This window comes from Anastrepha ludens, chromosome 4 (genome assembly GCF_028408465.1).
Source record: "Anastrepha ludens isolate Willacy chromosome 4, idAnaLude1.1, whole genome shotgun sequence".
NCBI lineage: Eukaryota > Metazoa > Arthropoda > Insecta > Diptera > Tephritidae > Anastrepha > Anastrepha ludens.
Window position 1 is genome coordinate 105,704,629 of NC_071500.1, and position 12,585 is coordinate 105,717,213.

General features: G+C 34.2%; 3 protein-coding genes across 5 annotated transcripts; 1 reads left to right on the plus strand and 2 right to left on the minus strand.

Annotated features, from left to right (window-relative positions):
* Positions 1 to 78: 78 nt before the first annotated feature.
* On the minus strand, positions 79 to 2,332 carry LOC128860446 (zinc finger X-chromosomal protein). Its single transcript, XM_054097979.1, has 2 exons — positions 2,116 to 2,332; positions 79 to 2,061 (listed from the first exon to the last, which is right to left on the minus strand). The coding sequence occupies exons 1-2, from the start codon at positions 2,224 to 2,226 to the stop codon at positions 415 to 417; spliced, it is 1,758 nt and encodes a 585-aa protein (XP_053953954.1). The 5' UTR covers positions 2,227 to 2,332; the 3' UTR covers positions 79 to 414.
* Positions 2,333 to 7,102: 4,770 nt separating this feature from the next.
* Positions 7,103 to 8,657, minus strand: LOC128860448 (PR domain zinc finger protein 5-like). Its single transcript, XM_054097983.1, has 2 exons — positions 8,444 to 8,657; positions 7,103 to 8,389 (listed from the first exon to the last, which is right to left on the minus strand). Exons 1-2 carry the CDS (start codon positions 8,570 to 8,572, stop codon positions 7,646 to 7,648), a joined length of 873 nt encoding a protein of 290 aa, XP_053953958.1. The 5' UTR covers positions 8,573 to 8,657; the 3' UTR covers positions 7,103 to 7,645.
* Positions 8,658 to 8,713: 56 nt separating this feature from the next.
* On the plus strand, positions 8,714 to 12,368 carry LOC128860449 (zinc finger protein 678-like). Of its 3 annotated transcripts, none has more exons than XM_054097985.1 (3): positions 8,724 to 8,930; positions 8,988 to 9,357; positions 9,424 to 12,368. In XM_054097985.1, exon 3 carries the CDS (start codon positions 9,448 to 9,450, stop codon positions 10,120 to 10,122), a length of 675 nt encoding a protein of 224 aa, XP_053953960.1. In that variant the 5' UTR covers positions 8,724 to 8,930; positions 8,988 to 9,357; positions 9,424 to 9,447; the 3' UTR covers positions 10,123 to 12,368. The 3 variants fall into 3 exon arrangements, with proteins under 3 accessions (XP_053953959.1, XP_053953960.1, XP_053953961.1); XM_054097986.1 differs by having other exon boundaries at positions 9,114 to 9,357; XM_054097984.1 differs by lacking the exon at positions 8,988 to 9,357 and having other exon boundaries at positions 8,714 to 8,930.
* Positions 12,369 to 12,585: the final 217 nt, after the last annotated feature.

A 12,585-nucleotide genomic window follows, 5' to 3' on the forward strand; every position in this document is an offset into this window, starting at 1 on the left:
AAAATTCTTAAGCATTACCGTATTGACTTGTTTTATTTTCTTGCGAAATATGTATATATGTACATATACATATGTATCTATGATTATTCCATTTGTTTCGCCGAGCGCGCTTTTAATTTTTTTTTATGTTCTATGACATCGATGGACAGTTTCACACACAGTACGGTTTCACCTTTCTTCGAAATGTCAGAAGTCTAAATTAAATAGTTTGCTAAAACAGAAAACCTGCAAAGCAAACACCATTACACTTTAACTTCAAGATAGAATAATTTTATAAATGGATTGTTTGATCTAAAATAACATAAAAATAAAGTACTAGAGCCAAAAACGTCCACCCAGCTTCAGGCACTCGTATTCGGTACGAAGATATTAGACGGCCTTTCAAAACAAAAACCTTCAGCCAATCTTACTGTTTCAGCTTAGTAAATCAGCATGTTTATCGAGCATATGTTGCTGCATTTTCGAGTGACTGCGAAAGCGCTTCGAGCAGCTTGGATGTGGGCATGCTAACTTTGTGTCCAAAGATTTTTCACCGATTAGGTGAGCTTCTTTCTTTTCTTTGGAACGGAATTGTGCCTCACCATCGTGATATTTGTCCACGTGAGTACGTAACTTATCGACTGATGAAAATGTTTTCTCACATAGAATGCAAGATTCTTTTTGCTGATCCTTCTCTTCAATGTTTTTCCGTTTACTCGCCCGCTCGTCCTGAGTGGATTTTGTATGCCCAGACTCGTTTGATTTAATTGGAGTTTCTTCGACTTTTCGTTTCTTTGTAGTGCGTACCTGCAAGTGGTCTTGACTAGAGTCTAGAGCCTGGGTATCACTCAATTCCGTTAAATCAATGCTGTGCTTATTTGGTACGTGACTCTGTAACAAACTATAGCGCTCAAATGATGCGGGACAGTAAAGACATTTATAAATATCGCTATCGCTTATGTCGCCATGTTGAGTTTTTAAATGCGTTTTGTATTTTTTCCTTTTCCCGCTTTCAAACTCACAATACGAGCACTGGAAAATCCATTCTGGTTTAGGCATTTCATTTGAATTTATTTGGTTACGACTGTTTGTTTTAGGTGCTTGGAATATGTGTTCTTTGTTTTGCTGTTCATCATCAGTTTTATTAACCGATATATCTCCGTTTTGATTAATGTTATCAATTTCACCATTTACTTCGCCACCATTATGTTCTTCTGTTTGGAATTTAATATTTGACAGTAACAATTCTTTATCACCTGTGGCGTTAAGTTCAAAAACTGTAGCTAAAGACTTGCGTCGCTGAGGTTTGGGGCGCGGTTTATGTTCATGTTCATAAGCAATATGGTTTTGCAGTGCGAATTGTCTGATGTATGTACTAGGGCATTGCTTGCACTTATATATCCTGGCATCTTCGTCTTGGTGTTTGGATTGTAAGTGTTTTTTGAACCATGTTGCATGCATTGTTTTATATTTGCATTGGCCGCACTCGAATTCATAAGGCGAATTTTCACCATTTTCTTGGATACCATCATATGTTTTGTTAGCTATTGAAGTATCATTATCTACTTGACTGTGAATAGTGGTGCTGCTCAACAATATCGGAGTAACATCAGCAATTGTTTTACGGCGCTTCGGGGCCGGCTTTTTGCCATGTGCGGAATTAATGTGATTTTGTATTGCATTCGCACGTTGATATGTCACCGTGCAATGAGGACACTGGTAAATACGTGGATTATCATCCTCATGTTTCGATATTAAATGCTTTTTGTATGTTTTTGGTTTCTCTGTTGTATATTTACAGTGGATACAACAAAATTTCCAGCCAATCAAAGTGTTATCCAAATTAGGTGCATCTGCATCGGGTACTTCTTTACTTGATTTATCTAAATCTTCTTTATCGTGGTTTTCCACTTCATCGCTGTTCTTATTCTTCGCGGTACATTTTGAATTATTTAGCCCGACATTCTGAATTTTTTTGTTATTAGTCAAGGCGCTTGAAAGACGTTTTAAAACTATCTCGGTTTGTATAAGCGCCAATGCACATTCAGTGCAGATAAGAAAGTTCGGCGAGACTTCAACTTGCTGCAAAACAAATAGGTTGGTTAACAATTTTTGCACATATTTTAGGGCACTTACATGGTCACCAAATATAATATTTATTACGCTGCCCAATTTTATGTCAAGCAGTTTTTCATCAGGTTTGAATAGTTTGTCATATTTATGTTTACATAAATTGCAAGACTTCATCTTAAATATACAAATTTTCGAAATATTCACTTTAATAAAGTAGCGTGTTTGAAGAAGCTAAGCACATCACCGGTTGCCACACGTTTGCTATTATTTATGATGGCGCTGCAGAGTTGTCATTCATTTTGTGCTGGTGGCAATACAATTTACATACAACTTGGCAGCACTCGTAGTATAGTAAAGCAAAGAGTATGAAACCATAGATAACTAGATGTGAAACTTATTCATTTTGAGAGAGAGCGCGCCCATGCGGACGTTTCAAAACTTGGCAGCACTCACACATTATGGGATTTTGAACAGCTGATAGGCGAAATGGCAGACTGCCAGAAGAAACGCGCCAAAAATAACAGACGAAAACAGTTCGTTTTTGCTTAATGGAGAAATGACGTGCTGAAATGTTTATAATTATTTGTCTTAAAATTAATTCAATTGAAATGTAATAATTTGAATTTAAGTGAGTTTGTAGAATCCAAAGCTCGTTATATCCTTTTCGACTTTTACTTTTAATTAGTCTTATGTACATAATTTAATTTTATTGAAAACTGTGTGTTGGTTTATGTAAATTTGTATATACGTAAATATTCTATAGTTGAAAAGCGTAGGTAAGGGAACTGAATTTGTGTTTGAGATATTTTCAAAAATTAAAGGTACTCTGCTTTAACTTATTCTGTTCGTTGTTTGAGAATAATCGCAATAAGTCATGTTTTAAATTATAACTTATGTTTTTTCGCGTTCATTACTTTATTATTATTAAATTACTTTTGTATTTCAGTTTTAAATAATTTCATTTACATATAAATTTTTAAATTTTTTGCTTATTTATGTACATATTTCATACGGATTGTGCTTATTTTTAGTATATGTAGCTGTTTACGAGTGATATAAGGCTATTGGGCAACCGCACACTAAATACTAACCTCAATGGTGGTGTGGAAACTAAAAATTCCAGACCTTTGGTTCAAAAATACCCAATTCATGTTTCTACCGGTGTGGCAATATTGGAAAATGTTAATATATAAAAAATGCACATTTTTCAGCGCTCTCACGAGAAAAAGAGTTTCACATCTAGTCATCTATGTATGAAACACTTTGTGGTATGCATATATGGAGACATTTCATTATTGGTAATTTATAAACAATTTACTCCATTTTGAATTCGTTGTTTGTAAAAAACTTAGTATATGATATGCATGCTATAAAAGAGAATACAACAGTAAAAATTGATACATTTTATTATTAATAAACAGCAATAAGTATGGTAATATAAATTAAAACGAGGAAAAGGGTCACCAGATGCAGAACATTTTGAGTTCTACCAAACCCCTTGCACATCTCAATATCAAAACAAAAAATGGAGTATTTCTAAGGAAAACTCAAAAAAGATGAAATATAACCAAAAACATACTCTTCAAGTACAGGTAAAGAAAATTTGAAGCGTAACGGATATCCCGGATATGTGAAACCACATAGAGCAAGTGAGACTGGTGAGAGAACACATATAAGCACTATTACCGTTGCAAAAATACTTTTCAAATCAGAAGGAATAATGTAAAGAAAATTACATACGGATGAAGCAAAATCAACTTTAAAAACGGGTTGGCAAGAAATAAAATAATTAAAGCATTGTGTACATTATGTATATAAAATTGGTGCAGGCTTGATGTTCTTGCGATACTTATGTTAGGATAGGAGATAACGAGGATATATGTAATTAGAACGATACCAATCTTGAGGGTGACAAGAAAAGTAACAGATGGCAGTGGAGAGTTAGTGTTAACAAAAAGTGTAATAAATATAGTTTTTTCGCAAAAATAATGGATTTCGTTTTCGCCAAATTAATATAATATTGTATAATGGTTTGGGGCTTCTGATGACATTTTATACGCCTTGGCCCAGTTTTACAGTTGCTATATTCATATGTAAGATACAATATGTAGATACAACCACTTTCCACAGTCATTATAAAGAGAAAAATAATTATGCCCAATATGCCAGACGGTTTTGAGCTTCACATCGCCTTAAGCTTAATATTTCCTACACATCTTAAATAAAAACACGATTTACGTAGGTTGTCATTGAAAAAGTTCCCATAAGAATATGGATTTATTTGTAAAATATATCTGAATTACAGAAATTTTATCAGGGTCCTTTCTTATATCTTGTAACAGAACTTTACGTAAAAGTAATAATTTTACTTATTCGTTATTATAGTGAAAGGTTCGCTCTTTCAAATGAGTCTGGTGAATATGTGCACTAATTTGAAATAATAACTTCTTGTTAACGAAAATACAAAATAAAAAACTAAAACAAAAATAATATTTCGAACGTTCTGGATTTTGAAAAAAAATTGAAAAAAAAAACAAAATTCAATAATAATACGCGCTGATTTTTGTAATTTGTTTTGCCGGCAGTTGTTTTTGTAACAGCATACTAGCAGCTGGTGGTCTTGTCATTCGAAGTATTTTTAAATCGAATATGACTGTGTTTGGTCAGCTAAAGTAAAAATTAAATTTGTTATAAGCTGCATACTCGATTTTTTTTCATTCTGACTAAAAAGAGTAAAATTTATCAAAATTTGTTGACTTTTTTTTAAATTTGCACAAAGTTTGAAAATTGGATTTATATGGTTTTTATATGAGAATGAACTAAACATATTTTCATAAATTTCTTTTTAAATCAAATGATAAAAATAAAGTATAATAACTCGTCATATTTGCTGTAATGCGATAGTTATTTAAGGCACACAATAGTAGCATATATAATAATAACGTTCAACTAAAATACTAATGATATAAAAATTCATATTTAATATATATATTGTGGTCGGTCGCAAACATAACCTTAACTTCAACTGCTTTGACACATAAGTTTTTATTACATACCTACTAAATATTCATACAATTTTATGAATGATTTACTAAAGCCAAAAAAGTACACCGACATGCTCATTCGGGCCGAAGATGTTAGATAGTTTCCCAGAGCAAATTGCTATAGTATATAGGGTTTCTCACATGTGTATGCAGCCACATTTTCGACGGTGTGTTACAGCCCAGATACTGGTATACTAGTTTTGTATTGATACATTTTTCACTGAACAACTTAACTCTTCCATCTAAGTTTGTAACTTATCTAATGATTTTTTTTTGTTTGCCACAGATTCATTAGACCAATCCTTCCCTCTACTGATTTTCCGTTTACGTGTCTGACTGCATTCCGCATGTGTAAACTCTTTTGATTTCTTTGGTGTTTCCTGCATTTTCCGTTTCTTTTTAGAGCACACTTCCAAGTTTTCCTGACTAAAATCTATACCCGACATGTCATTCAAAGCCGTTAAATCAATGGTATGTTTATTTCTTACGTGACTCTGTAACAAAATATAGCGCTCGTATGATGCAGAACAGTAAGGACATTTATAAATATTGCTGTCGTTTATACCATGCTGAGTGCTCAAATGTGTTTTGTATTTCTTCTGTTTTCCGCTTTCAAAATTACAATTCGAGCACTGGAAAATCCATTCTGTCGTAGATGTTTCACTTGAACTTAATTGATTTCGGTTCCTTTTATTAGGTGCTTGGAATGTGAGTTCTTCTTTGTTTTGCTGTTCATCAGCGGTTTTATTAGCCGATATAATTCCTATTTGGTTATTGTTATCAAACTCATGAGTTTCTTCGTCACTATTATGTTCTATTTTCAAATCTGTATCCGGCATTAAAAATTCTTTATCAATTGTGGTGTTAAGTTCAAGAACTGTAGCTATGGACTTGCGTCGCTGAGGTTTGGGGCGCGGTTTATGTTCATGTTCATAAGCAATATGGTTTTGCAGTGCAAATTGTCGCACGTACAGTGAGGTGCAAAAATGGAACATAAATAACTTAGGTTACGTTTAGTACCATATCTACGCAAACAAGCTTGTTTATTTGATTGCAATTGTACGTGTATTATATAATTAGTGTGTAAGCTTTCAAATGAGCCCATAACGGTTAAAATCTAACAACAAGAACTACTCATTGGAAGAGCTGAAAATAAAAACACAAATGTTCCAATTATGCACCGCTTAGTTATTTATGAAAAAAGTACAAAAAAGAAATTACTTTAATACTTCGTCCAAAGCCCCTTCGATTTTTTTAATGCCTTTATACGGTTTGGCATACTTTCTGTATATTTAGCCACAGTTTGTGGCGGAATGGAGTACCACACATCCTGGACTCGCTCCCAGACCTCATTCATCCCTTTTGGCGGGTTCACATAGTGTGCGAACTTTTGTTTTACGAGATGCCACAAATTCTCAATGGGGTTCATGTCAGGGCTTTGTGCTGGCCACTGCATAACCGAAAATTTTTGGGACTTCAGCCAGCTGGATACCATTTTTGCCGTATGTTTAGGGTCATTGTCTCGTTGAAAAATTACTTTTTCAACAGCAAGGCCGGTTTTTTGGATGGCAGCAGGCAAATTTTCTTGCAAGATCGTCAAGTACTGCTCCTTTTTCATTCGTCCTTCGATTTTGATCAAAGGACCCCCAAACCATTATGTTGCCACCACCATGCTTCACTGTTTATTTCACGCTTGATTTTGTTAACTGCTGGGGATCTTTTGACCAAAACCATGAACAGCCATCCGATTCAAACTGGTAGATGTTTATTTCATCTGACCATATCACCTGTAAAAAACAAAAATATGCATTAAATGATATTAATTATTGAAGCTTTCCTGCTTAGTACCTGCTGCCAATCTGCACTAGTCCAATCGGTGTGTACTTCAGCAAACTTTTTTCTGCTTATCATGTTTTTTTTTGAAAGCAGCGGTTTTTTCTTCTTTTCTGCAGCTTTCAATCCTAATTTGTTTAAATTTCGTCTCGCTGTCCATTTGTTGACTTTGAAATTCATTGTCTGAATGCCTTCTGACGGTATTTTTACGCTACCGCTTGCAACTAGTTTAGCCAAATGCCGGCTTTCCCGCTCGGTCATTTTTTGTGGACGCCCAGGATTTTGTTTAACTTGTAATAAATCATGTTTTTTTTAAGCCTTTGCACTTTGGTGTGACTAACTTTGAATTTTTGGGCACATTTTCGAATAGACAACCCGTCCCGCACAGATTTTACAATATTTTCTTCAAAACTTGGTTTTATAGTTTTATTTATTAATGACTTGACACTTTGACACTTTATGACACCAATTCCAGAAAAAGAACAAAAGAAACCACAGCCAAATTTAAAAAGAACCGTTAAAATTAAGCATTGAACAACAACGAAGTAAGCGGTGCATAATTGGAACATTTGTGTTTTTATTTTCAGCTCTTCCAATGAGTAGTTGTTGTTGTTAGATTTTAACCGTTATGGGCTCATTTGAAAGCTTACACACTAATTATATAATACACGTACAATTGCAATCAAATAAACAAGCTTGTTTGCGTAGATATGGTACTAAACGTAACTTATGTTATTTATGTTCCATTTTTGCACCTTACTGTATGTACTAGGGCATTGCTTGCACTTATATATCCTGGCATCTTCGACTTGGTGCTTGACTTGTAAGTGTTTCTTGAACCATTTTGAATGCACCGTTTTATATTTGCAATGGGCGCAATCAAATTCATAAGGCAAATTTCCACCATTTCCTTGGTTACCATCACATGTCTTGTTAGCTTCTGAAGCATCATTATCCACATCATTGTGAAGGCTGGTACTGCTCAGCAATGCCGGCGTATCAACGGCAATAGTTTTACGGCGCTGTCGTTTCGGTCGCGGTTTGTTGTCATGTACGAAAGAAATGTGATTTCGTATTGCATTCGCACGTTGATATGTCACCGTGCAATGAGGGCACTGGTAAATACGTGGATTGTCCTCCCCATGTTTGGTTTTTAAATGTTTTTTGTATAATTTTGGTTTGGTTGTTGTAAATTTACAGTAGGTACAATTAAACTTCAAATCAATTAAATATTTATCCAAATCGCAGACAATTTCATTTTGTCCTTCCTTTGTTGACTTATATAAATTTTTACTCTTTTGGCCTTCCGGTTCAACGTTGCTCTGAGCCTTCAATTGGTTATCCTGAGATGTTCGTGTACAAGACAAGGCGTTTGAAAGACGTTTTAAAACTATCTCTGCTTGTATAAGCGCCAATGAACATTCAATGCAGATAAGAAACTTTGGTGGGATTTCAACTTGCTGCAAAACAAAAAGGTTAGTTAATAAATTTTGTACTTATTGCACGCCACTTACATGGTCAGCCAATAGAAGTTTTATGACGTTGCCCAATTGTGTGCCAAGCAATTTTTCACCAGTTTTAAATAGTTTGTCATATTTATGTTCACACAAATTGCAGGATTCCATCGCAGAGCAAGAAATCATAGATAATCAAGAAATGTTGACGCTAGAGGTAATTTGTCACATTATCTATGTTTGTCACAGCATGTTGTTATGAGTTGCCACATGCCTGTTATCATTTTATGCTGGCGCTGGTGATTTTATCGTTGATTTTGTTTTAGTGGCAGCGAAATTTGAACGCAACTTGGCTGCACTTGCACTATAAACATATGCGGAGACTCTTCATTCATAGAGATTTGTAAACAATAGTGAAGAGATGAATAAAACTTTAACATTTGTAACGTGCCGGATTTGCTTGGAAGAGAAAAGTTTCAGCAGTTTTCTGCTTGAACCATTGGGAACTGAGTATGCGGGAATGGTTGTAGGCACATGCGGTACACAGGTAAATTTTCTACTGTAAATTAGTCGCTAGTGCATATTTTAACCAACTCTATTTTAGGTAAAATATGCTCACATTAATATACTCACAAAACAAAACAAAAAAGAAAAAAAAAACAAAAACAATGCAATCACAAGTGAATATGTTTAACTGGGAGTGGTCGATTTCGCCCAATTTTGTACATAGAAGCGTACCCACCTGTTGAATGCCACCTGCAAAAATGCCAGTTAGAAGACAGCGCTAAAGCAAAGAGAAATAAAAATAGAATAAACGATTTTGTGAACCCATATACGCGCTCTATGTAATGCACTTGCGCTGTGATTTAATTAATCGGCGATCCGTATATTTGTTGCGTTAGTGTTAAAAATGTTTATTTGAAGATATTCGTTTAGAGATATCATCTTCACCTATAAAATCTGCGTGCATACCGGTATCTTAAATATCTATTACTTAAAACACATGAAATTACATAAAAATAAATACTTTATTTTTTCAGTCAGTGTCGACGTGCTCATCAAAAATGTCAACCTGCGGCGATTGTGCAGTCGGAAGTAAAAAATGCATTAACTGTAAAACATCAGTGGATTATAACCACAAACGAAATACAGTTTTTAGCGAGCCAGATTCCGGTTTTCAGGATTTATTTGAAAATATAGTAGATGAAGGAGAAGATAAATGCGCCATCGAACTTACAAGCGGGAAAAAAGCCAAAGGCCGTCCTCCTAAACGTTACGATACTCAATTCCAATGCGATAGATGTTGTTTTGTTACCGTTTATGCAAAGTATTTCCGCAAACACATGTCACTTGCTCATCAAGATGAACAACCACGCATCTTTAAATGTCTGCACTGCCCAGAGGCGTATGTAGAGGAGCGTTTTCTTCGCGAGCACGTCAAACATATTCATGATTGTATACCACGCCGGCCAAAATTCATTTGTGCAGAGTGCGGTAAAGGTTTTCCCAAACAATCACATCTTAGGCGTCATTCATATGTGCATAATCCCAATGAGAAACCTTTTCTGTGCGAATACTGTCCGATGCGTTTCGTAAGTCAGTCCAGCTTAACACGTCACATTGAAGGTACACACAATGTGAATAAGCCGCATGCATGCGAAGAGTGTGGAAAAGCTTTTGGTCATATTTATGGACTCAAGGCGCACAAAATTCGAATGCACTGGAAGGAAGTACGATAAATGTCAAATAGTAAATCCATTTTTCGACATCGTGCAATCAAATACTAAAGACAAAAGTTAAATGCTCAAAGATGACTTAATAATACAAAGTTATTCAGTGCAATAATATCAAATGAATAAAAGACTTAAGATGCGAACGCGACTAAATGCGCCTATTTGGAAATCCGAAACTGTGAATTACGAAACATCTTTACATGACGTAACCAGAAAAGTATAGGGGAGGGGGCCCAGTTGTGACGCGGGTTTTGAAAAAAATTAAAATTTTTTCCTCAGTTCCGCAAATTGAAAAATGAAGAAGTTTAACATTTAACTATTAACCAAACGCAACTTTTCTCCAAAGAAAGTATGTTTATTTGAGTTACTCAACAAATTTTGGAACAAATTTTTTCAGGATAACTTTTTTTAGGACAAAAAAAAAGTGGCCCAGTTGTGACGCACCTCAAGAAATTTACTGGAAATGAGAAAATATGAAAGGAATGTCACACCAATTGTTGTGATTTAATGATTTATTTATTTTGAAGGCTTTCAATGGCAAAAATAATGAAAAATACAAAAGAAAATGTCCTTCAATGGCCATAAATGACAACGATTAAATATTCCTAGTCGTCGCCCACGTCACTTTCGCAGTGTTTGCAAGTGAAATAACTTGCCTGCATGTTGGCGCACTTCAAATGAACTGGACGCTTGCATACGTTGCAATTGATCGAGTTGGCAGTTGGTTTTTTTTAAACAACAACAAAAATGTAGGAATTCGGCAGTTCTATATGATCGTAGTGCAAAAAAAAGGTGCGTCATAACTGGGCCACCCGCTGAGTCACAACCGGGTCACGATGCTATTTTGTGTATGACAAGCAAGTTTTTTATAGACACCACATAATCACATAAATCCATATAGAATCACAAAATATACGGCAAATACAATATTTTGATGCATTACACTCGCCTTTTCACTGTTAATTTCACAAAATTTTGGTACTTTGAAAAAAATCAAAATAACTTTTTCGCACGATTTTCAACACGATGTTTGGTGCGTGTATACATAATGCGACTACTAACGTTGGTGTCTGCACAAAAACTGCTGAACGTCAAACGAACATGATTGGCAGGGCTCAAACTGTCATTTTCATACCGCATGTCAAAAATATTTAGCTGCGTCACAACTGGGCCTGCGTCACAACTGGGCCCCCTCCCCTACTTTTTGGTCATATAGAAAAATAAAAAAACTACTGCCCAGATGAGCATTATTTATGCATATCTGTGTATATGCTCAAATGTACATATATACATACGATATTTTAAATCGCCTCAAACTTCGTATCTGCCAAGTATTGAATTTGCTGAGTTGATGAGCTCTTAGTTTTCCATCTTAGTGAAACTTTAATTAACATATTAATTTTTGTCAATGAAAGATCAGGATTTATTGATCTAAAGAGTGAACTGTTAGAGTCTGCAAACCTGTGTGTATACATATACGTATATGCGTTTTTAATCTCAAGCAAGGAACAATTGGTTTTAAATGATAATATTATAAATATTATTTTTAATTTACATGAAATGGTGCCTTTTATGACAGCTTTAAGCAATTAAAAATCGCTAACAGGGTGAGGACATTATTTTTTGTAAAAATATACAAAAGTCAAATGCAATTTCGTCCAATTTAAAATGATTTGAACATATTTTTATAATCGCTAAAAATGAATTGTAACATAGGGTTTGAAGATACATTCCTAGTTCTACATAAAAAAGGTTTAACACTTTTATTTAACCGTCCTTCAACATTTTGGGTTAAGCCCGTTATATTTATGGAACAATTACTATAATAATAAAAAAATTATACACAATAAATCTTTCACGAATATTATATTAAACATTAACATGTAAGAATTAACTCCAAACTTGTGCATATTTTTGCATAAATAAAATGAAATGAATACAATTTTACAGCTCAATTAATTTTAAGCTTTTAGTCATATTGTGTTTCGACTGACATCTCAAAATATTCTCAGTTTTCGTTGTTATTTGCGTAGTTACCATGATGCAATTAGAAATGTTCGGTAAGTATTGGTAATAGAGTTTGCATGCTCCAAACAAAAAATTAAATTGAAGAAGTATAGATAAGGGAGGTACGCCACTTTTGTGAAGCAGATAACGAACGTTTACGGAAAGTAGCAAATTAGTAATGAGATTTAAATAAAATATATGCATTTCCAGTAATTTTAGCTTTTAATTTAATTTATTTATTGCATCTGCACCAATGTATTTATTTAAAGAATAAAATAATAAGACTCAAATTTCTCTTTTTATTTCAATTTGAATCATAAACACTCATACAATCAGCATCTTTTCGGTTTTTTCTTTAGGAAGCTTTTGTATGTCCGAGATTGTTTATTTATTTCAAGAAGTCAAGAAAACATGATTTCAAACTGACTACTAAAAGTAAAGAATAATGAAGTTATATATAAA